Below are 26,408 nucleotides of genomic sequence, written 5' to 3'. Positions count from 1 at the left end.
TGGGGCCACCAACAGCCAATTAGATTTCAAGCCAACATCCTGTGGTTTCTTCAGAAACAACACTTTCTAGTTATTATTATTATTATCTGGAATTCAAGACATATCGATAAAAGAAAATAAAATTTTGTTTTACTTACGTTGGTCATCTAAATCACTTTCTGTATCTTTGGCTTTGTAAAATGTTACTCCACGGATAACAGGCTTTGGTGCTGGCTTTGGTCTAAGATGAATTTGCCTTTGAGAGAGTGGACTCCTTTGTACTTGTTGTGGTGGTTCTGGATGTGGTTTAGGACTTATAAAATTTGCCTGTTCATCTCTAAGAAATTGTTCTTCATACTTGTCCTTGTCAAGAAATAAAAACACCAGATTTAGTTTCATTTTGCAACTATTCAATGCTGTGCTGTATTGATTGTTAATGTAATCAAAACTGAAACATTTATTATAGAGAAGAGTATAGGAGTAAATATGATGTACTGTAGCTCCATAGATCAATATACTTCACGGTCTACAGACCAAATAAATCCCTTTAGGTGTCTCTACCTAATATTAAAATTAAAATATATCTTTATTTAGTCATAGTTAAAACGTAAGTGTAGTGAAGAAAAAAAATGTATTTAAAAATGTCAGTGAACAGCAAGGTTTGAGATCTACTAAACTAGTAACTGCTAGTAATTACTTCAGGTGTTCTATTTGTAAGCTGGAGGCAGACAAGCTGATGTGTATGGTTAATTTATCACTAATGTTAGTGAGGGTAGATGTACTACATTGGTATACTGTGCCTAGATTGAGTTTGGCAGGGATATGGGTATTTGGCTTTATCTTTATTAACAGTGGAAATATTCAATCAGCCCAGCGATCAGTCAGTGCTATATCCTCCCCGCCGACGTCACCGCTCTCTCATACCTTGTGCAATTAATCATTTACTGCGGTCGTGTAACTACTCCCCCCAGGCAACGCTACTCTACCAAAGTCTGTGATGGGGACATGGCTGAAGATTGCTGGTAATCTATGGTTCTCATATGTATGTTAAACATGTTATTAATACAAGATTAACTTATTGCTGGAAGGAGAATAGTTTTAAAAGGTCAGTTACAATAAAAAAATAAAAAAAAACTCCAGTCTCTTAATGCCAGCAATGAGAGAAGCAATATCCAACTATATGACCTGGGGCACCCTCAATTTATGTATTACATTAGATGCACGGTATTCAGCTGGTATTACTTTAGACGGGTAAGTGAGTTGCACGTGCCGTAATTACCTGTATACTGTCAGATACTGTCATTTGCATTAAATCGGCGTCATTATGGCTAATAATGCTCGGGATGACTATATATTCCGTGCAAATATATATGGGCCTGTTATAATTTCTTCTTATGAACACTTGCATCATTATTAATTACTCAATTATTATTTTTCTGCAATTTCAAAAATGTTAAATGAAGGCCGTATAGAAAAAGCCTTCATTTAAGCCTTTTGGGCTCAGGGTCTGTAATCTATAAATCCATCTGGCCTCTTCCTGAAGCAGTCTTTGGTCCAAATTTCCACTTCTCGGGCCCAGTTTAATCTTAGCCAGTCCCCAAAATTTCAGGACATCAAGATTACCATTATGAATGTACGTAATATGTCTATAGAGGGATGTATCTTTTTCTGTATTAATGACACTAATATGTCCTGATATTCTCCTTCTTAGCTCCTATGTTGTTTTACCAACATATAGCTTTGGGCAAGTACATGATGCCACATATATGATGCCACTGCTGCGGCAATTGAAAGATTCTTTTATCGTGTATTCACGTCCATCAACCAGGTTTTTAAATCTCTTAACTGTAGGTACGTATTTACATAACGTACCACATGGTAATGACCCCACAATACTGGATTTTAACCAATTTTCATTTGTTGTTTCTATTTTTGGAAGAAAGCTGTAGACCAGTTTATCCTTGAGGTTCTGTCCCCTTCTGTACGTGACACTGGGATATGGTGATAGGACCGTACTCAGTTCTCGGTCACTGTAAGTATCTTCCAATGTTTTTTAAGAATAGTCATTATTTGTAAATGGTTACAGTCATAGGTTCCAATACATCTTATCCTTTTTGTATCCTGCATAGGGTCAATCCTATTCTTTTGGGATAATAAATCCTCTCTCTTTATGTACTTTGCACGGTTAAATGCCCTTTTTAGGGTTTTTCGCGGATAGTCTCTTGCTCTGAAGCGTTTAAATAATTCATCCGCCTCCTTTTTAAAGGCCTCCTCTGTAGTGCAATTTCTCCTAGCTCTTAAATATTGCCCGACCGGTATCCCACTCTTCAATGTTGTCGGGTGCCAACTTGTCCAGTGGAGAAGACTATTTGTCGAAGTTGGCTTACGGAAAATGTCCGTTAAGAGATTACCATTCTCATCTTTCTGGATCGTTAAATCCAGAAAGCAGATTTTATTTGGATGGATCTCAAAGGTTAAATGCATACCTACCTCGTTTTTATTTAATATGTTTACAAATTCAATAAATTCCTGTTTTTCACCCTCCCATAATAACAAAATATCATCAATGAACCTACCCCAAAATAAAATGTGACTAGTGAAACGTGCAAGTGTATACAAAAAAAAAATAGTGTCCTCCCACCACCCCAAAAATAAATTTGCAAAAGTCAGTGCACAAGGTGTCTCCATAGGGGTACCTTTCATCTGTTGATAAAAGGTACCGTTACACAGAAAATAATTGTAAGTATATAAAATTAACACAAATTCATTGTGTTCGTGAAAACATGTGCTTTTAGTGTCCAGAAAGTATTTTATCGCTTTGATACCAATTTCATGTTCAATATTACTGTACAACGCTTCCACGTCCAAGCTAGCTAAATACGTTGATGCAGACAGTGAGATATCACTAATTTTGGTGAGTACATCAGTGGTATCCTTTATATATGAAAGTAATGATGTTACAAATGGTCTCAACACAACATCAACGTATTCACTAGCCGATTGGGTCAAAGAGTCATTTCCTAAGACTATTGGACGTCCAGGTATTGGAATTTTATTTTTATGCACCTTGGGAAGTGCATAAAATGTCGCAATCGTGGGGCTCTTGTTGTACAGGAATTTCTATTCTTCTTTGGATATCAAGCATTGATCCCTAGCTGTCTTCAAAATTGTATGTAGATCACCAAGATACCTATTTGTTGGATTCTCTTTCAAGATCTCATATATTTCTTTATCCATCAACAGTCTGTTTACCATCTGATCACTTGATTTGATCACAATGTCCTTATTCAATCTCAGCTCTTCAAGGGCATTAAACTCCTCATGTGTCAAATTATTTGGAATAATAATCTTGTTATAATAATTTGACACATAATAAATCTGTTTTCGTTTTTAATTTATTAATCTCTTGAGAAACTAATTCTACAAATGTTTCAATATTTGTAACTGTGAGAAAGGTGGGGTCCACCTAGATCTGGGTTTAAGATCTGTCAGTGGGGGTGTAATCTCAGAGTAAAAACCCTTGATTTCCATATGAAGACTTTCCAGAGTATACAACGCTTGTTGTTCTTTCTGGATTAATTTACTTGTATCGAACGTTGTACTCACAAACTGTTTGTGCAGTGCTAATTTCAGTGCAAATAAATTAATATCCTTCACCCAACAAAATTTATCAAACCGTGGTACTGGCGTCAATGTAAGACCTCTTTTTAGAAGAAAAATGTGTGCCTTAGTTAACCACTTCAACCCCGCTAGCTAAAACCCCCTTAATGACCAGGCCACTTTTTACAATTCTGCACTACACTACTTTCACCGTTTATTGCTCGGTCATGCAACTTACCACCCAAATTAATTTTACCTCCTTTTCTTCTCACTAATAGAGCTTTCATTTGGTGGTATTTCATTGCTGCTGACATTTTTACTTTTTTTGTTATTAATCGAAATGTAACAATTTTTTTGCCAAAAAATGACATTTTTCGCTTTAACCCCTTAAAGACCAGGCTCATTTTCACCTTAAGAACCAGGCCATTTTTTGCAAATCTGACCAGTGTCACTTTAAGTGCTGATAACTTTAAAACGCTTTTACTTATACAGGCCATTCTGAGATTGTTTTTTCGTCACATATTGTACTTCATGACACTGGTAAAATAAAGTCAAAAAAATAAATTTTTTTGCATAATAAAATACCTAATTTACCAAAAATTTGGAAAAATTAGCAAATTTCAAAGTTTCAGTTTCTCTACTTCTGTAATACATAGTAATACCTCCAAAATTTGTGATGACTTAACATTCCCCATATGTCTACTTCATGTTTGAATTATTTTGGGAATGATATTTTATTTTTTGGGGATGTTACAAGGCTTAGAAGTTTAGAAGCAAATCTTGAAATTTTTCAGAAATTTAAAAAAAAACAATTTTTAGGGACCACTACAGCTCTGAAGTCACTTTGCGAGGCTTACATAATAGAAACCGCCCAAAAATGACCCCATTCTATAAACTACACCCCTCAAGGTATTCAAAACTGATTTTACACACTCCGTTAACCCTTTAGGTGTTGCACAAGAGTTATTGGCAAATGGGGATGAAATTTGAGAATTTCATTTTTTTGCCTAATTTTCCATTTTAACCCATTTTTTTCACTAACAAAGCAAGGGTTAACAGCCAAACAAGACTGTATCTTTATTGCCCTGACTCTGCCGTTTACAGAAACACCCCATATGTGGCCGTAAACTACTGTACGGCCACACAGCGGGGCGTAGAGTGAAAGGTACGCCGTATGGTTTTTGGAAGGCAGATTTTGCTGGACAGTTTTTTTGACACCATGTCCCATTTGAAGCCCCCTGATGCACCCCTAGAGTAGAAACTCCATAAAAGTGACCCCATCTAAGAAACTACACCCCTCAAGGTATTCAAAACTGATTTTACAAACTTTGTTAACCCTTTAGGTGTTGCACAAGAGTTATTGGCAAATGGGGATGAAATTTGAGAATTTCATTTTTTTGCCTAATTTTCCATTTTAACCCATTTTTACCACTAACAAAGCAAGGGTTAACAGCCAAACAAGACTGTATCTTTATTGCCCTGACTCTGCCATTTACAGAAACACCCCATATGTGGCCGTAAACTACTGTACGGCCACACAGCGGGGCGTAGAGTGAAAGGTACGCTGTATGGTTTTTGGAAGCCAGATTTTGCTGGACAGTTTTTTTGACACCATGTCCCATTTGAAGCCCCCTGATGCACCCTAGAGTAGAAACTCCATAAAAGTGACCCCATCTAAGAAACTACAACCCTCAAGGTATTCAAAACTGATTTTACAAACTTCGTTAACCCTTTAGGTGTTGCACAAGAGTTATTGGCAAATGGGGATGAAATTTGAGAATTTCATTTTTTTGCCTAATTTTCCATTTTAACCCATTTTTCCACTAACAAAGCAAGGGTTAACAGCCAAACAAGACTGTATCTTTATTGCCCTGACTCTGCCGTTTACAGAAACACCCCATATGTGGCCGTAAACTACTGTACGGCCACACAGCGGGGCGTAGAGTGAAAGGTGCGCCGTATGGTTTTTGGAAGCCAGATTTTGCTGGACAGTTTTTTTGACACCATGTCCCATTTGAAGCCCCCTGATGCACCCCTAGAGTAGAAACTCCATAAAAGTGACCCCCATCTAAGAAACTACACCCTCAAGGTATTAAAAACTGATTTTACAAACTTTGTTAACCCTTTAGGTGTTGCACAAGATTTAATGGAAAATAGAGATACATTTTCAAAATTTCACTTTTTGGGCAGATTTTCCATTTTAATATTTTTTTTCCAGTTACAAAGCAAGGGTTAACAGCCAAACAAAACTCATTATTTATGGCCCTGATTCTGTAGTTTACAGAAACACCTCATATGTGGTTGTAAACCGCTGTACGGGCACACGGCAGGGCGCAGAAGGAAAGGAATGCCATACGGTTTTTGGAAGGCAGATTTTGCTGGACTGATTTTTTGACACCATGTCCCATTTGAAGCCCCCCTGATGCACCCCTAGAGTAGAAACTCCAAAAAAGTGACCCCATTTTAGAAAGTACGGAATAGGGTGGCAGTATTGTTGGTACTAGTTCAGGGTACATATGATTTTTAGTTGCTCTATATTACACTTTTTGTGCGGCAAGGTAACAAGAAATAGCTTTTTTGGCACGTTTTTTTTTTGTTATTTACAACATTCATCTGACAGGTTAGATCACGTGGTAATTTTATAGAGCAGGTTGTCACGGACGCAGTGATACCTAATATGTATACAATTTTTTTTATTTATGTAAGTTTTATACAATAACTTCATTTTTAAAACCAAAAAATTGTTTAGTGTCTCCATAGTCTGAGAGCCATATTTTTTTCAGTTTTTGGGCGATTATCTTGAGTAGGGTCTAATTTTTTGCGGGATGAGATGACAGTTTGATTGGCACTATTTTGGGGTGCATATGACTTTTTGATCGCTTGCTATTACACTTTTTGTGACGTAAGATGGCAAAAAATAGCTTTTTTTACACAGTTTTTTTTTTTTTTTTACGGTGGTCATCTGAGGGGTTAGGTCATGTGATATTTATATAGAGCCGGTCGATATGGATGCGGCAATACCTAATATGTATACTTTATTTTTATTTATGTAGGTTTTACACAATGATTTTATTTTTGAAACAAAAAAATGATGTTTTAGTGTTTCCATAGTCTAAGAGCCATAGTTTTTTCAGTTTTTGGGCGTTTATCTTGAGTAGGGTCTCATTTTTTGCGGGATGAGATGACGGTTTGATTGGTACTATTTTGGCGTACATGCAACTTTTTTGATCACTTTTATTACCTTTTTTGGGAAGTAAGGTGGGCAAAATTTCAATTTTCTCATAGTTTTTATTTTTTTATTTTTATGGCGTTCACTGTGCGGGGAAAGTAACATGACCGTTTTATAGATCAGGTCGTTATGGAGGCGGCGATACCTAATATGTGTAGTTTATTTTATTTTTTTAATTTTTATTTAGTGATAAATGTTTTTTTTTATCTTAACTTTTTTCACTTTATTTTTTATTTTTTGACCCAGACCCACTTGGTTCTTGAAGATCCAGTGGGTCTGATGTCTGTAAAATACAGTACAGAACCTATATAGGTTTCTGTACTGTATTTTACTTACACTGAACAGATCTATGCTTTCAGCACAGATCTGTTCAGCACCATGGACAGCAGGACGCCTGAGCAGGCGTCCTGTTGCCATGGGAACCTTCCCCGTCTGCCACAACTTCGCAGACGGGGAAGGGTGGGGACTGGGGTGTCGGGGAGCTGTCTGGGGGCTCTCTCCCTCTCCCATCGGGGGGCTGCAAAGGCACAGCAGCCCGCCGATCGGAGAGGGAGGGAGCTCCCTCTTACTGTTAACCTTTTCCATACAGCGGTCTGTACGGACCGCTGTATGGAAAGGGTTAAACGGCTGACATCGCATCAACGATGTCAGCCGTTTATACCAGGGTGCCAGCAATGTGCTGGCACCCTGGTATACCCACTGTACACCAACGATTACGCAATGGGAGGCGGGCGGGGGATCGCGATCCCGCCTGCCGCACCGCCCGCCTCCCGCAACGCCCCCACCGCCTGCGACACCCCCCACCACCATCAAATCGTGCAGGGGTGCAGGGGGGGTGTACTATATTGATTTTAGGCACTCTAAAGTTTCTGATCCCCGCGGTCAGGGACCGCGGGGATCAGAAATTGCAAAAAGCGCACCAAACCGCAGGTCTGAATTGACCTGCGGTTTGCTGCGATCGCCGACACGGGGGGGGGGGGTCACATGACCCCCCCTGGCATTTTAACAGGATGCCGGCTGAATGATTTCAGCCGGCATCCTGTTCAAATTAACCCCTGCGGCGCCGGAATGCCGATTTTAAAGTTAGGACGTACCGGTACGTCCTTGGTCCTTAAGGACTCGGGAAATAGGGCGTACCGGTACGTCCTATGTCCTTAAGGGGTTAAGTTGTAAAATTTTGCAAAAAAAAACGACATCCATATATAAATTTTTCGATAAATTTATTGTTCTACATGTCTTTGATAAAAAAAAATGTTTTGGTAAAAAAAATAATAATGGTTTGGGTAAAAGTTATAGCGTTTACAAACTATGGTACAAAAATGTGAATTTCCGCTTTTTGAAACAGCTCTGACTTTCTGAGCACCTGTCATGTTTCCTGAGGTTCTACAATGCCCAGACAGTACAAACACCCAACAAATGACCCCATTTCGGAAAGTAGACACCCTAAGGTATTCACTGATGGGCATAGTGACTTAATATGCCCCTCACGGAATACCTTGGGGTGTCTTCTTTCCGAAATGGGGGTCACATGTGGGGTATTTATACTGCCTGGCATTTTAGGGGCCCAAAAGAGTGAGAAGAAGTCTGGAATATAAATGTCTAAAAAATTGTATACATTTGGATTCCATGAGGGTATGGCGAGTTCATGTGAGATTAGATTTTTTGACACAAGTTAGTGGAATATGAGACTTTGTAAGAAAAATAAAATAAAAATAAAATATCTATTTCCGCTAACTTGTGCCAAAAGAAATGTCTAAATGGAGCCTTACAGGGGGTGATCAATGACAGGGGGGTGATCAGGGAGTCTGTATGGGGTGATCACCCCCCTGTCATTGACGTCCGTATGTGTTTTGCGGATCCGATCCATGTATCCGTGGATCCGTAAAAATCATACGGACGTCTGAACGGAGCCTGACAGGGGGGTGATCAATGACAGGGGGTGATCAGGGAGTGTATATGAGGTGATCACCCCCCTGTCATTGATCACCCCCCTGTAAGGCTCCATTCAGATGTCCGTATGTGTTTTGCAGTCCGATCCATGTATCCGTAAAAATCATATGGACGTCTGAACGAAGCCTGACAAGGGGGTGATCAATGACAGGGGGGTGATCAGGGAGTCTATATGAGGTGATCAGGGGTTCATAAGGGGTTAATAAGTGACAGGGGGGGGTGTAGTGTAGTGTTTTGTGGTACTTTACACAGCTACCTGTGTCCTCTGGTGGTCGATCCAAACAAAAGGGACCACCAGAGGACCAGGTAGCAGGTATATTAGACGCTGTTATCAAAACAGCATCTAATATACCTGTTAGGGGTTAAAAAAAATCACATCTCCAGCCTGCCAGCGAACGATCGCCGCTGGCAGGCTGGAGATCCTGTCTCTTACCTTCCGCTCCTGTGAACGCGCGCGCCTGTGTGCGCGCATTCACAGGAAGTCACGGCTCTCGCGAGATGACGCGTATATGCGTCACTCTGTGCAGAACTGCCGCCTCCGGACCGCAGATCTGCGTTAGGCGGTCCGGAGGCGGTTAAAGACAGTGCTGACAGATTAATAACCTGGGTCGTCTCCAATTCTTCCGTTGTTTTATCTATATTGACGGGTCTTTTATAGGGGAAATCTGCATCCCATAAAGGGACGTGCTTTTCATATCCCTGATTGCATCTCTCATTTCCCAATACAGTCATTATGGGTTGTACCCCCATTTGTCCCTGTCCCTTAATTGGACATTGCTCTGTCCTAAAAAAAGGGGGGCTATGGGTGGTGTTGCAAAAATGTTTGGCTGACCCGCCAATATAGGGCCCTGGTTCTGTTGCACTGTAGTATTGGTGATGTTTGTGCTTAAATGCATTGGTGATGATGATGCTGTCACTGGGGTATTCTGCGTTTCTATCATCGTTTTTGGCCTTGTTGAAATAGTATTGTCCATTGGTACGTGAGTTCCTGTGCCAATTGCACTGGGAAATACAAATCCACCCAATAATGAGGATTCTCCAGTTTGTCATGGCTGAATACATTCTGCCGTATTAATAGTCGGATTCCCTGTTTTTTTGCGGTATCTATTGTTTCGGACCTTTCTTTTAGTGCCACCTCTATTAGGATCTTTGGTATTTGTGGTTTCAACCACAGAGGTTTCGGATTCAGAATAATCAGTATATTTAGTATTTCTCACTGGAAAATTTTGTCTATTTTTCCAATTATATATACGGTCAGTTTCAAAATCTAATTTGTCACGAATGTATTTCTGATCCTTTCTTTCCTTTATCTCCTCTTTCAGGCCTTTCAAACTTTTTTGTAACCTAGACTCCTGATTTTTTTAATCTGAATGTTGCCCAATATTATCTCCTGATTAAGTTGATCAGAAATACGCTCAAAATAGCATCTTTCATAATCAAACATATATCTCATAAGTCTTAATGAATTTTCGGTAAGGACATTGTCCCAGCCTTTTATATATTCTGGATCATCTGTGTGAATATTTGGTCTTAATGTATTCCTCAGGCCTCTGTAGACAATTTTCTGATATATGGCTCTAGGCTGGCTATCTCCCACCATGAACAATATTATTGTTTATAGGTTTTACCCAAATTTTTAAATCCTGTTTGTATGTCCGTATTATTTAGCGGAATGGCTTGATTTGAAAAGACCTGGTAGGCCTCTTGTGTAAAGTTATCTTTATTTATACCCTGTGCCAAAAAGCCTGCCATAACATTTCAAACGTACAGAAATTCTTTCCAATAATAGGGCACAAATAGTAGGGAAATAACCCCTAATCTAAAAAGCCCTCATAGGGACCCTCATTTCCCTATCTACATTTGTTTGCAGGGCACTGCTCTTACCCCTATTTTGGTTACTTTTGCAGCCCTTCTATGACTTTTTTACAGTCATTTTTCAACCCCAAAGTTTGGGTCCCCTTTGACTTAAATGGGGTACAGGTCAAGTTTGGGACCCAAAACGAACTTTGAAATAAAGTTCGGCCGAACCCACTGAATCTGAACATCCACGGGTCCCAGCATCCCTAAAGCTGAGCAAAATTATATAATTTTGTGTGAGAAGATTCATTTATATTCCCACTCTTTCTGGGCTTTGACATCAAGGAGGCAGCCTATCAGTGATTGACAGCTATCTCTGTATTCACAGTAATAAATAAAAGGCTATCGATCACTGAGAGGGCGCCTCCTTAAAGGGGTTGTCTGGGTTCAGAGCTGAACCTGGTCATACCCTTATTTTCACCCAGGCAGTCCCCCTGAGGCTTAAGAGTTCTGTATTGTTATTTATCGTCACTACCTCACCGAGTGGGGAGTGGGTAATTGCTGTGCGCTCCCTCCTTAACTTGGAAGCTTATGCTTCAATACTTTGTCCCACATTTCCGCTCAATTACATTTAATTTCATCCATTCACCTCCCTTGCATGTGGTATCCTTTTCTCAGGCTCCCTCTCCGGCCTGGAACCCTGATTTCCCCGCCACCCGTGATCACTATGGTAAGCGCATAAAAGAACATCGAAAGTTGATAGAGCAGATATCAAATTGAACATCACGGGATGTGTGACATCGTGGGGCAGTAAGTGTGCACACGCCTACACGAACTGACTGACAGAGGTCAGCCCCTGCAACTTCTGGATCTCCAAATTGGGCACATGGCCTGAGCTTGCCCTTTTCCCCTTGGAGGTGCTGGCCTGTCCTGCAGCCAGTGTATTGTCTGAACATGTGTTTAGCACGACTGGAGGGGGTTATTACAGGTTATATTTCCCAATGGTTTGGAGTGTGCCGTAATTTAAAAAAATAAAAATATATTTAAAACCAAAAAGTAGTGTAGGCTACATCCCCCACCGCCGCTTCCACCTACCACCTCAACCTCCTACTCCATATGGACCTCGTCCTCCTAGATCAAGATCAATATTTTTTAGTTTTAAGTATTTTATGTTAATTAAAGTCATTTCCCTATCCACATTTGTTTGCAGAGCACTTGCCATGCTCTTAACCACATTTTGATGCAATTTGCTGCCCTCTAGCCCTTTCCATTACATTTTTACTGCCATTTTAGTGCTCAAAAGTTTGGTTCCCAATTGACTTCAATGGGGTTCGGGGTCAAGTTCGGGTCCCGAACTCAAACTTTTGTGTGAGGTTCGGCCGAACCCGTCGAACCCGAACATCCAAGTTTCCGCTCAACTCAAGTTGCTACTTCCTCTAGACCCATGACACTGACCTAACCTGGCAGCTGGTCAGGTAGGGAAAGTTTGAGGAGTCAAGTCCAGCCCCTAAGTTACAGTATGTGCTTTGTGAGCCACACAGAAGTGAATTAAACATCACTGCATGTTTGCATTGCATCACTAGCTCCATCTGACTTCTTTTACCAATCTGACATTAGTACAAAAGATGGAGCCTGTGATGTGATACAGGCATGCAGAACTTGAGTCCTCCCTCTGCTTCACTGGCTTCTTCCACAGTTTGCCCACTCTGGGGCGGGCAGCTGTACATAAGCTGCAGTGGCTGAGGAGCAGCTGACCAGGGGGCCCCCTTTAGGAATAGGGGACCCTGGCGCACTGCCCAAATTGCCCCTCACCTAACACCGGCCTTGGAGACTGGGACAGTTTTAGTTTTTGAGTGTTTATTTTTTCATTTCTATCTTCCAAAAGACACTAAATGTTTCTTTGACATAGCCATATGAGGGCCATATCTTGTATTGGAAAACAGGAAACAAGTGTGGGTAAAATAAAAATAAAATATATATATCAGCTAAAGGTCTTTGGGCTGTGTTATTTCAGCATTCACTATGCGTTAAACTGGACCTGTCAGGTTAACCATGGTGATTGAGCTGCAGACAGCTTGTTATAGAGCAGGAGAAGCTAAGTAGGGATGAGCAAACCCAGACCGGAATGTTCGGGTTTGTACTAAACATTACTGTGTTCAGGCACACGAACCTGAAAGTGGACATTGGTGCAAAAGTCCATGTTCGGTGTTCGGATTTTAAATAAAGCTTGTTGAAAGGCTGCAGTGCAGCCAATCGACAATCTTTTGACCTGTGGGGCACTTGGAAGCCATCACAGTCATGTCTAGTATTTGCATGGCTATGATTGGCAGGCGCAGCACATGACCCTTGTGATAAAGTGTACAGTGAAGTTGTGGAAGGGGTGTATGAGCCACCCAGGTTCCTCAACTGCGTCAGGTAAGTAAAATCCAGATGGCGCTGGCTTCAGCAAATGTAATTGCTGGAGCTATTTTTATTAAAAAAACATCATGGATATAAGGGAGCTTAAAATATAACTTTTACTAATATACTTTTAAAGAGAAATAGCGTCACGTACAGATAATGAGGATATGGCTTAAAAAATATGGAACAGTCTTACCATTCAGACGCAACCCTGATAGGGATCAACCGAGTGTGGTGGAAGGAATACACCTGTGCTGATTGCTGGATGTGGTCATTGGTTATTTGGAACTGTAGACAGTACAGGGAACCAATATCCCTAGTAATCCCTGATTGGAGATGGGGGCATTGCTACTGTGCACCTACCACGCAAGGGGTGGCCCTGTCCGGATACCTTACCCTAAAATGGGGAGGTATCCCTAATATGCCTAGGATAGTTCCCGACGTGTCACGTTTCAAGCGGCCTATCATCAGGGGAAAAATCCAAAGTATGCAAAAGGCAATCCTGCAGGAAGAATATAATCAACATGAGGATCTAGACAACATAAAAAGAGGTTCACATGAGCTGAGAACTATGAAGAGACAAACAGGGACATACCTGAGATCAGTGGATCTTACGGGTACAAAAGAGCAGGACAACAATGGTCCTATTAAATGGAAGGCCCCACAAGATGTTGGGGGGCACCTCTGGGCAGCTGAACTGATGTCTTCAGCTGCACGCCAAATTATCGTATGGACGCTGTATTTAACAGCAAAAAGCGCGCCCCTCTATCTCCCAACCGCCTCCCGAAGTCAGATGATCCGGTCACGTGACCAAGATGCCACTCCCCACCAGCCGGCACGGCTAACGCATGGAACGCAGCGTCCGGTCACGTGGGGCAGCTGAGAGGTGGGGAAGAGTAATGCGCTCGTTGCTAAGCAGCTGGGTGACACTGGTGAGTGCTCCGACGTCAGGTACCTGCTGCAACAGAGCAGGTATAATAGCCAACGCTCGTATAGACATTTAGGAAGCATTTTATGCCATCGGTCAGGGTGAGCAAATATGTTTATGGACTTGAACAAAAGAGTGGCAGACATTAATAAATAATGGGGGGGGGGATAGGAGGAGGAGGGGCTATAGGCAAGATTCCCTCAATGGGTAATTAAGCTTTTAAAGGTTTAAAAAATGTGTGTGTCCTATTGTCCCCCCTGGTAGATCGGGGTGATTGAGACTACAGGGGTCAAATTGGAAGGTTGCCCATTATAAAAAACAGCCAAAATTGAACTGCTCATTAAGACCTGAGGGGGACATGGTTTTGAGATCATATACAGTGGGATGCGAAAGTTTGGGCAACCTTGTTAATCGTCATGATTTTCCTGTATAAATCGTTGGTTGTTACGATAAAAAATGTCAGTTAAATATATCATATAGGAGACACACACAGTGATATTTGAGAAGTGAAATTAAGTTTATTGGATTTACAGAAAGTGTGCTATAATTGTTTAAACAAAATTAGTCAGGTGCATAAATTTGGGCACTGTTGTCATTTTATTGATTCCAAAACCTTTAGAACTAATTATTGGAACTCAAATTGGCTTGGAAAGTTCAGTGACCCCTGACCTACATACACAGGTGAATCCAATTATCAGAAAGAGTATTTAAGGGGTTCAATTGTAATTTTCCCTCCTCTTTTAATTTTCTCTGAAGAGTAGCAACATGGGGGTCTCAAATCACCTGAAGACAAAGATTGTTCACCATCATGGTTTAGGGGAAGGATACAGAAAGCTGTCTCAGAGATTTCCGCTGTCTGTTTCCACAGTTAGGAACATATTGAGGAAATGGAAGACCACAGGCTCAGTTCAAGTTAAGGCTCGAAGTGGCAGACCAAGAAAAATCTCAGATAGACAGAAGCGACGAATGGTGAGAACAGTCAGAGTCAACCCACAGACCAGCACCAAAGACCTACAACATCATCTTGCTGCAGATGGAGTCACTGTGCATCGTTCAACCATTCGGCGCACTTTACACAAGGAGATGCTATATGCGAGAGTGATGCAGAGGAAGCCTTTTCTCCGCCCACAGCACAAAAAGTGCCGCTTGAGGTGGGCTAAAGCACATTTGTACAAGCCAGCTTTATTTTGGAATAAGGTGCTGTGGACTGATGAAACAAAAATTGAGTTATTTGGCCATAACAAGGGGCGTTATGCATGGAGGAAAAAGAACACAGCATTCCAAAAAAAACATCTGCTACCTACAGTAAAATATGGTGGTGGTTCCATCATGCTGTGGGGCTGTGTGGCCAGTGCAGGGACTGGGAATCTTGTCAAAGTTGAGGGACACATGGATTCCACTCAGTATCAGCAGATTCTGGAGACCAATGTCCAGGAATCAGTGACAAAGCTGAAGCTGCGCCGGGGCTGGATGTTTCAACAAGACAACGACCCTAAACACTGCTCAAAATCCACTAAGGCATTTATGCAGAGGAACAAGTACAACGTTCTGGAATGGCCATCTTAGTCCCCAGACCTGATTATAATTGAAAATCTGTGGTGTGACTTAAAGAGAGCTGTCCATGCTCGGAAGCCATCAAACCTGAATGAACTAAAGATGTTTTGTAAAGAGGAATGGTCCAAAATACCTTCAACCAGAATCCATACTCTCATTGGAACCTACAGGAAGTGTTTAGAGGCTGTAATTTCTGCAAAAGGAGGATCTACTAAATATTGATTTCATTTCTTTTTTGTGTTGCCCACATTTATGCACCGGCCTAATTTTGTTTAAACAATTATAGCACACTTTCTGTAAATCCAATAAACTTAATTTCACTTCTCAAATATCACTGTGTGTGTCTCCTATATGATATATTTAACTGACATTTTTTATCGTAACAACCAACGATTTATACAGGAAAATCATGATGATTAACAAGGTTGCCCAAACTTTCGCATCCCACTGTATCCATCTGGCCTCCCTTTGTAATATAATTTTATCCCAATCACCACCCCTTGTAGGTGGATTTACTTTGTCAATTGCCATGAAGGAAAGACATCCACAGCCATTGTGCCAAACTTCTAGTGGGAGCACCCCTATCTAACTACCACTACTCTACACATGTTTTTTTCCCTATTTTTATTAAAGTTCAAGGGCTTGATTTTATTTGGACTGGGAAGGTGGGTTTGGTAGTTGGAGCACTCAGTCTACCCCCTTCCACGACATGTTTTCCCCTAGCCTGAGGGATCCCCAGGTGTAGTCTAGCTGGGATCACAAGTGGGAAATAAAGCACATCCCAGGCTGTCAGTCTGAGACAAGCTATGCCTGGAGAAGCTAACCTGCAAGGTTGGATCTTGGGTGATAACAGACTGTGAGGCTGTGTGAAGCCAGAAGTCTCTCCTATTGTGAACTGTAAAGGTGAGCTAGATATGCTGTGTATTAGCCAGTGCCTAGACAGGCAGGTATTTATTTTGATTGTTTTGTTTTATGCGGGTGCTGGAGTCTCACCTTCCTCAGTGGCGATATAACTGGGAAGTGTTCACCTGTATATTCTGAAAAACCCATAATAAAGCACTCTTTGGAATTAAAAAAAAACTCACTGTGGTCTGCCACACCGCCCTGCCTGAGAGAGCAATCTCTTACACCCTGTATGCATAAATGCCGGATCACGTGTTGCGCCGCCATTCGGCTTTAACTAGTGTAGGGACAGAACGCTGCTGGAGTAAGGGACAGTGTTAGGCTTTTCATCTATCTGTCTGTGGGTGACCTGTGGGTATTTTTTAACCGTGCAATACACCTCCTTTGCACCAGTGACACAGTAATATAATACTTAATCAGGCTGTTAATTGTGTAGGTGAACTATAGCTATTTTTTGGGGTTCCAAAGTCTGCCGTTGCATTTGTCATACTGTAATAGGAGAGTTAATCAGTCTGTTAATTCTGTCGGTGACCTATAGCAATTTTTTGGGGTGCAAAACAACTCATTTGCACCCATGACACAGAAATACAATTGTTCGTCTGTTGGCCAATTTTTTTGTTTAAACATTTTAAAAAAAATGAGCAGAGCTGTGGCCGTGGTGCTGTTGGTGGTGGTGGAGCTCGTGCAGCAGGGAGAGGATGTTGTTGATCTGTGTCAGCTACGCGCCCAAATGAAACACCTTCCTCTACTGCACTCAGGTGACAGGATGTTCTGCGTCATTTTTTAGGCCCATATACTGCTTTACTAATAGTGAGGCCAGAACAAGTAGAGGCGGTAGCAGATTTGATGGCTGACAGTATCTCAAGTTCCTTATGATTGTCTACCACCTGGTTTCCTGCTGAAAGTACAGAGTTGGCATTGGCGGCTCACAGACCTCTGTCTTCCACCTCAACCCCTTGCATATCTGCCAAGCAGTCTGAGCCCCAAGTTATGCAGCAGTCATTTATGCTTTTTGATGACTCTGCTTTCAGGACTTCCGTGGGCCATCCACATAGCCCTGCCACAGAAATGGAAGAGGTTATGCCCAAACACTTATGTTTGAGGATGAGGATGTGGGAGGACCACCACAGCATGTCTCTAATGATAATGATGATGATGAAACATAGGTACCAACTGCTGCAGCTTTCTGCAATGTGCAGACCAGCAAGAAGGACAGGGGTAAGGAGTGGGTGGAAGATGATGTAGAGGACCTCACATGGCATCCAGGTCATCCGAGTTATGTGTGCAGTTCGGAGGAAGAGGTGGTGGTCACACAGCTGCACAGCAAAAGAGGGAGCAGGGTGCAAAACCACAGTGGCTGTCCCCTAGCCAGTACGCTTGCTACTGGCCACCTGTCATGGACGTACCGAGACATACGGACGTTCCCGCGACAGGTGGCCGGCGATCTGTGAGACAGGCAACACGTGGATTGATCTGACATGTTTTCCTTTTGCATCTGGTGCTCGCCACACCTTCTTTCCCCAGGTGTGGCTATTGTGGTCATTTAACCTTCTCTATTTATTGTTATTTCTCCCACTATGCTATGCGGTTTATAGATTCTGTTGGACGTGTGGTTATCTTGTGTTTGGTTCTCGGCTGAGTTACTGAGTTCCTGGTGCTACCAAAGCTTCATTGGAGATAAGTATTCCATTTCCCTTTTATATTTTGTTTATACATACTGTATATACACTCACCTAAAGAATTATTAGGAACACCATACTAATACGGTGTTGGACCCCCTTTTGCCTTCAAAACTGCCTTAATTCTACGTGGCATTGATTCAACAAGGTGCTGATAGCATTCTTTAGAAATGTTGGCCCATATTGATAGGATAGAATCTTGCAGTTGATGGAGATTTAAGGGATGCACATCCAGGGCACGAAGCTCCTGTTCCACCACATCCCAAAGATGCTCTATTGAGTAGAGATCTGGTGACTGCGGGGGCCATTTTAGTACAGTGAACTCATTGTCATGTTCAAGAAACCAATTTGAAATGATTAGAGCTTTGTGACATGGTGCATTATCCTGCTGGAAGTAGCCATCAGAGGATGGGTACATAGTGGTCATGAAGGGATGGACATGGTCAGAAACAATGCTCAGGTAGCCCATGGCATTTTAACAATGGCCAATTGGCACTAAGGGTCCTAAAGTGTGCCCAGAAAACATACCCCACACCATTACACCACCACCAGCAGCCTGCACAGTGGTAACAAGGCATGATGGATACATGTTCTCATTCTGTTTACGCCAAATTCGGACTCTACCATTCTACCTCAACAGAAATCGAGACTCATCAGACCAGGCAACATTTTTCCAGTCTTCAGCAGTCCAATTTTGGTGAGCTCGTGCAAATTTTAGCCTCTTTTTCCTAATTGTGGTACCCGGTGGGGTCTTCTGCTATTGTAGCCCACCTTTCTTTCCCATTCTGACATTCAGTTTGGAGTTCAGGAGATTGTCTTGACCAGGACCACAACCCTACAGGCATTGAAGCAACTGCCATGTGATTAGTTGACTAGATAATCGCATTAATGAGAAATAGAACAGGTGTTCCTAATAATTCTTTAGGTGAGTGTATATATATATGTGTGTGTGTGTGTGTGTGTGCCTCTCCCTGTTGTTTGTCATTAGGCCTGAGGGAGACTCCTGTTTCCTCCCTTTGGAGGAACAGGTTTAATCAGTACTGACATTAGTTCCAGGGTCCTATAGGATGGGATAGGATTCTAGGTATCCGGTGTATGAACTTGCCTACTTTTGGGGCCTGTTCATACTGGTAGTCTGTCAGGACTGGAGGGTTTTCTCTAGGAGGTGTCCATCTTCCTTCTGGGCCTTCCGTATCCCCTTTCCCTCCTAAGCTTGGTGTGGTGTTTTCCTCCCACACGCAAATGTGACACTGAGGGACAGAGTCCCATGGAAATGTCCAACTGTCCCTACCCACCCGCCCTAGTCCTGAATGCCAGCATTTCAGAATTCCTGGCTTTTGAAATGCTGTTATTCCATCTGTTGGAGATGGACAATTTTAAAAACTTAATGACGGTGGCTGTACGAGGTTCCCATCCGCCACTACTTTTCCAGGCGGCCTGCACAAACAAGTGGCCGAAAAAGTCAGGTGTGCGCTGCTCAAAGCCATCAGTGGCAAGGTCCACATAACTAGCGATATGTGGACCAGTAAGCATGGGCAGGGATGTTATATCTCCCTAATATCCACTGGGTAAATCTAGTGACAGCTGGGCCTGAGGCAGAAGGTGGTTTGACGCATGTTCTACTGTTACCGAGGATTGCTGGGCGTTTCTCAGTGCCTCCTACTTTGCTTTCTTCTCCACCGCCTACTCATCCGGTCACCTTCACCTCCAACTTGAGCACAGCCAGGGGGCAATGACAGCAGGCTGCTCTTAAACTCCACTGTTTGGGGAGGAAAAAAACACACCGCACAGGAGCTGTGGATGGACATTGAAAAACAGACCCATAAGTGGTTGCTGCTGCTTAGCCTCAAGCCCGGCCTGGTGGTGTGCGATAACGGGTGAAATCTCATAACAGTTCTTGGCTTAGCTCATCTGATGCACATCCCTTGTCCGGCACTTGTGCTGAATTCAGTGGTGCAGAGGTTCCTAAAAAATTACCCCGAGATGTCAGAGCTGTTGCAAAAAGTGCAGGCTGTTTGTGCACACTTTTGGCATTTTCACTCTGCTGCTGCTCACCTGTCTGTGCTACAGTGTAACTTCTGCCTTCTCGCTCACCGCTTCATATGAGACGTACCCACAATTTGGAACTCCACCTTACACATGCTGGAGAGACAATAGTCAAGTTTCAGCTGCAGAGCTGAGTCACTCTGAAGAACAGCACCACTTTACCACCAAAGAGTGGGTCTCCATGTGGGACATGTGTGCCATGTTGCGCTGTTTTGAGTACTCCACCATGAAAAAACACTTCAGACGATGATGGATGAGGATGTTGCACAGTAAGAAGAGGAGATGGAACAAGGATCATTCCCATGGTTATCAGGCCAGTCTTTCACATGTGGCTCAGAGGGTGGGTTCCTGCACCAACAGCAGCCAGGTACACAACTGTCCAGCCAGGGCACAGTTTTGGAGGATGATTAGGAGGAGTAACTGTGTTCACAGAAGAGTGGCACTAAAATCAGCACAGGGGCATCAATGGAGCGTTCCTCGGGGGATACAGAGGACACACACAATACACCTTCCACCGAGGACAGCTTGTTGTTGACTCTGGGCAGCCTAGCGCACATGAAGAACTACACGCTGCAGCTCCTGCGGGATGACCCCCGAGTTGCTTTCATTGTTACCTTTGTCGATTACTGGGTGGCCACCCTGCTGGATACCCGCTACAAGGAAAATGTTCCGTCCTTACTTCCATCACTGGAGCATGATTGGAAGAAGTGCGAGTACAAGCACATGCTGGTAGACGCACTACTGACGGCATTCCTACCTGACAGCGGGGGCTCAGTGGAAGTTGCCAACACAGCTGAGACACCGCCACCACCTCAGAAGGAACAGTTAGCATGGCTAAAATGTGGAAAAGCTTTTTCAACATGCCACAACATCCAGCACCACCCTCTAATATGGACCATCTTAGCAAGAGGCAGCGTTTCAGCAACATGGTATAAGGGTATGTGTGCACACGTCTGAACGTACTGACTGATGGGTCTGCCTCAGTTAACTTCTGGGTCTAAAAATTGGACCCATTGCCTGAGCTTGCCCTTTACCCCTTGGAGGTGCTGGCCTGCCTTGTGGCAAGTGTATTGTCCGAATGTGTGTTTAGCACGGCAGGGGGTATGATCACCAACAGGCGCATCCTCCGGTCCACAGCCAATGCTGGCAAGGTCGTGTTCATTAAAATGAACCAGGCATGGATCCCACAGGATCTTTCCGAACTTTGGGCATAGTAGAGAAGTATACCGGACACACCCAGCCATTGGTTTACTCCAGTGCAGTTTGTGTGTTCTCTTTGCCAGTTCCCAATGTTTTGGGGCTTCCACAAACAAACAAAAAAATAAATAACGTTGGCTATCTCTTCCACCTACACTGCTACATCCATCTCCTTTTCCACTTGGATCTCCACCTCCTGGCTCAAGATTATTATTTCTTATATTAGTAGAGTAGCGAAGTATACCAGCCACACCCAGCAATTGTTAGGCCTCTTGCACAGGAGCGTGACAAATTAGGTCCGGGTGCGTTCAGGATGTGTTTAGTGATAATTACAAGATTTTGCTTGCATGTGCTGTTCGTTTTGTATGCTATTGCATTGCGCTATTGCGTTTTTCCTGCGCGGATGACATGTGGATTGCATGTGGTTTTAACGCGCGTGAAATAAAACTGATACATCCCCTAGATTCACCTGTTACTGCAAACACATATAAATACCGCCAGCAATGCATTGTTTTTTTGGACGGCTCCATTTGTTTGGGGAGATTTGGTTATTTGGCTGGTTTGTATGTTTGGTTTTTGGATTTTCCTTTGCAGGATGTCCACTTTCACCGTATCATCCACTGACTATGTGTTCTTGCACTGTCTGGTCTTCTGCCAGAAATGATAGAGGAGGAACCGTGGAGGAAACGTATGTGGGTGCATCCTATCATTTTGCAGCAGGCCAGCAAAGGTAAATTTGTTGGTTTGTACTCTGACCTCTGTGCGCACCCTGTTAATTTCTTTAATTATTGCCGCATGTCGGTGGCTACCTTTGATCGTCTGTTGGGGGAGTTGCGGCCTGCCTTGACTTTCCAGGACATCAACATAGGGCGGAGTGTGTCACCTGAAGAACGTCTCATTATTACTTTAAAGTAAGACTATATTATCAGACTCATACATGAATAGCCCACTGTTTGCCAATACATAGCAGTTTGGTATATGGCCTATGTATTCAGAACTTGTTCAATGTATAAGTACTTAATAGTAGTACACATGTATTCTATATTGTTCATTTTCAGTAAGAAACTGTATGTGCTTTTGCCCCGGCCACTTTTTATAAAGTCATTTGGTGTACTACCAAGTCCTTTATTAGTCACACCAGATTCAAGTTCAGCTTGGGTTAATTTTTCTAATCCTGGCTGTAATGATGAGGATATGTCACCTGTGTGTATATGGTAATGGTCTGGAAGTTGATGCAGCTAAACGGTTTTCCTTACTTTAAAGTATATATCAATATAAAGTATTGAGTCCTAATCTTGTAGTATGGTCTAATTTTATTTTAACTTGCCAGACACTTTTACTTTTAAGTAATGTTGTAGATTTTAAAACATGTAATGTTTTGGGTATTAATAGTGCTAATCATTATTTTTTTTTTTTCATTTCAGATATCTGGCGACTGGCAATTCTTTTTCGTCCTTACATTTTGAGTTTAGAATGGGGTCCTCCACAATTGCAGGCGTGGTACGGGCTACATGTGCCACTATTTGGTTGAGACTGAAAGCTTCGGTGCTGCCACATCCAACCAGGAAGCAGTGGCTTAAAATAGCCCAGGGCTTCCTGGTGAGGGCTCAACTCCAAAATTGTATTGGTGCCCTTGACGGGAAGCACATACCGGTTAAGAAGCCACCGAACTCAGGGTCCCGATTCTATAATTATAAACTGTTTTTCTCTGTAGTTTTTTTGGCCTTGGCTGACACAAACTACAGGTTTATAATTGTAGATATTGGTTCTTGTGGAAGTACTGCAGATGCTCGCATCTTCAGGGCTTCCAGAATGGGTAGATGGCTTCAGTCTAGCCAACTGGACGTACCACAGCCAGCAAACCTTCCTAGCTCCTCTGGTCCACCTGCACCTTATGTGGTTGAACGGGACAAGGGTTTTGTCCTTTCTACCCACCTCATGCGTCCCTCTCCTAGGTGAGGTTTGGATGTAAAGGGGTGCACTTTTATCATTTAAGTAGGGCCAGAAGGTTTGTGGAGTGCGCCTTTGGTATTTTTTCTAGCAAATAGCGTGTTTTTCTTTCGGCCATATAGCTGGCCCCTGAAAATGTGAATGTGGTCATCAAAACGTGTGTAGAACTGCACAACTACATACGTACCTATGAGTCAACACCTATTTTCAGAATATTTTTCGTCCCCTATCGGTTCATTCCCTTTTCAGCAGTAGTACTTGACTCATGGAAGGTTGTATTTGCCAGTTTTTTTTTTTTAACAACCTGTATGGTTAGTTTTTAGCTAGTTTTTGTATTTTTTAGTTTGGGACTCGCAAGATAATGAGGAGCCTTAAATATATTGTTTCGAACAGGGTATGTGAAATATGTACTTATACCGCATTAATATAAAGTGTAAATTTTAGCCCTAAATGTATGCATGTTTCCTCATCATCATTAATAAAGTTGTAGTTGGCCTCATTCTGATTTAATAAAAACATGTGTCATGGCACTTAACTCCATCTGTATAGTGTTTACTTTTGTGTGCTTAATGGGCATAATATTTTTTATAACATGTTTTGTATAAATGTATTCTAAATAAAAATATGTTGAATAAAGTGTATACATTTGTAGATATTGTTTATAACCACATTGATATTAGTGTGTGTAACTGATAGAGAAAACAAGTTTATATAGTAAGTGTACTTCGGTGATATTAATGTATAGTAAAAGTGTACAATCATTAATGTGCTCTATGTGTTGGTTCTACATAAATATAATTATGCACTGTATATAATAAAGAGAACAAACTTGAAAAATAATGAAAATAAAACTGTTTATTATCATACAGTATACTCAACTTGACTTTTTTTTTGTTAAATTATAAAAAAAAATAACATAAATAAATCAGAGAAAAGAAACTTACAAATAAAAAAAAATGCCCAGGTGGCGAGGGGGGACACTAAAACTGTGAGCCATGGTAGAAGGGTTGTGAAGGGGGGGCTAGAGTGTTGAGATGGGCCAGCTTGAGATGAGGAGGGGACAGGCTGCCCATACGAACTTTCCCCCTGATATTGTTGTCCATATGGCCGACTGGGTTGGCCATAATAATTCCTTGGAGGAGGGAACTGTGGGGGACCCTGTGAACACTGGGAAATTGTCATTGGGTGGGGGCCAAATATGTGCCCATGGAGGCACCAATTTTTTATGGCCACAAACATCTGCCTGGGATCATTCAGAGGAGTGGCTGCACCCAGAATAATTCAAAGAGCCAATTTGGTTCTCAGTAATCGTTCTGGAGGTAGACTCCGCAAATAATGGGCCAGACTAAGAGCATACAGATCTGAATGATCCTCCTGCCAGGCTGTAGATAAATAGTACCTGGGTATTTATTAGAGCTTTGGCAGGAGGCATGGTCCGTCTTCTGGCCCGGTTAGGTAAAGCCAAAGGTGGTGGGGGGGGATCCCCTTTGGAAGCAGCAGGATGACCGGATGCTACCATGCTGGGTCCTTGGGCACTGTCGGTCTAAGCTGGGCCAGAGGCAGTGTCCTCCTTGCAGGCGCTCGACTCCTGGGGAGTCGACTGTTCACCTTCCTCCTCTAGGTTGCACTCCGTTCTTTCACAAATAAAAAAAATTGTAAATTAAGATCTAAACAGAATTTTGTATTATAGATATTCACGTCACATATTACTATCTTCAGCAAAATACATTTAGCACAGTAGTACATGAACTAACCAACATATTACATATGGGGTCATTTAGCAACATTGGGGAAATTAGAAGTGTCATAGCTGGCCATAGCAACAAATCCAAATCCACTTATAATGTTCACCTACATTTGCTAATGAAAGGCGGAATTGGGATGGTTGCTATCGGCAACTATGACATTTTAAATTTAACATAGTCAACATACGGATGTAGCAGGGTTAAAACACATGCTTTATGCGTTAAGAAATTGCTTTTCAATGGCTTTTGTTTCAAGATAACGCGATGAGTTAAGAAATTAGAGTTAAGAGTTAAGATTGTGTGTGTTACCCATGCTACATCTGTACAGTGTATATCGATAAACATGTAGTGGTCAGTGTTTATAATTAACTTACGGACACATCTTCATGACCTCATGCAGAACATGAGTTGTTCTCGGAACATATAGGGCCTTTTCTTGGCGGCCCGGAACCACTACGCCCCTGGTGCTGTATTTCCTTGGGGAACTGGTCCCTGCAGCTCCGCCATTCTTGACTTCATCAATTTTTTATAAAATGACAAGAAAGAAAAAAGTAGTCAACTATACAATCCTACAGAGGACAACGTATGACATGTTCTATGCTAGGGAAGATTACGTATGACATGTGCTATGCTAGAGAGGATTACCTATGACGTGCTATAATAGGGAGGATAACGTATCACATGTGCTATGCTAGGGAGGATAACCTATAACATGTGCTATGCTAGGGAGGATTACCTATCACATGTTCTATGCTAGGGAGGATAACCTATGACATGTACTATGCTAGGCCAATCATTTCTACGAGCACATAACCAGCCTTATGAAGGGCATGCTTTCTGCCCGGAACGTTGTTTCTGTTTCAAAAAGGACCACTATGTCCGGCTAATGAAAATCAATTAATCAAAATTGGAGTGCTGTCTAAATTGGTGAATACTATGACTTGTAGGGAGGATTACCTATGACATGTACTATGCTAGGGAGGACAGCAAGGATCACACATGTATACATTGGCTACTTACCCAAACTCGGGTGACTTTGGCCTTTGGTTTTATCCCATATGGTGGTAAACAGCTCCTGGGTTTTCTCCACCCTAGCTGCGTTCTTTTTGTACCGGTCGTGGTACTCCCCCGACCTGGTATCCCCAATGCAGGGCCTCTCCTGCACGAGGACAATGAGCCTATTCCTATCCATTGACTTTGGTGTATTCGGCATGCTTACAAAAGTCCGCAAGGGCAGGAGACTCACAAGCCAATTCCTCTTGTGCTACCTGGAGCCAGAAACTGAGAAACTCAACTTCCTGTCTAAAATCACTTCACTGTTGCTAAGTTACTTGCGTTAAAAACGAAACGCAATGCAACACATTGCATCCAGTTGCAATGTGTTTTTCAAGCAGCCCTATTTATTTCTATGGGGCCAGGGCTGCGTGAAAAACACAGAATATAGAACATTC

General features: G+C 42.3%; 1 protein-coding gene across 1 annotated transcript in view; it reads right to left on the bottom strand.

Moving 5' to 3' along the window:
- The window catches only part of OLFML2B (olfactomedin like 2B), a 641,911-nt gene that overhangs the window by 290,506 nt on the left and 324,997 nt on the right, over nucleotides 1-26,408 (bottom strand). The window contains exon 5 of the mRNA XM_044300548.1: nucleotides 138-342. Within this exon, the coding sequence (XP_044156483.1) occupies nucleotides 138-342 (205 nt within the window). The remainder of the gene's footprint in view (nucleotides 1-137; nucleotides 343-26,408) is intronic.

This window comes from Bufo gargarizans, chromosome 7 (genome assembly GCF_014858855.1).
Source record: "Bufo gargarizans isolate SCDJY-AF-19 chromosome 7, ASM1485885v1, whole genome shotgun sequence".
Taxonomy (NCBI): Eukaryota; Metazoa; Chordata; class Amphibia; order Anura; family Bufonidae; genus Bufo; species Bufo gargarizans.
Note: the sequence above shows the minus strand (reverse complement) of the source record. Positions and strands in the feature narration are given on the sequence as shown.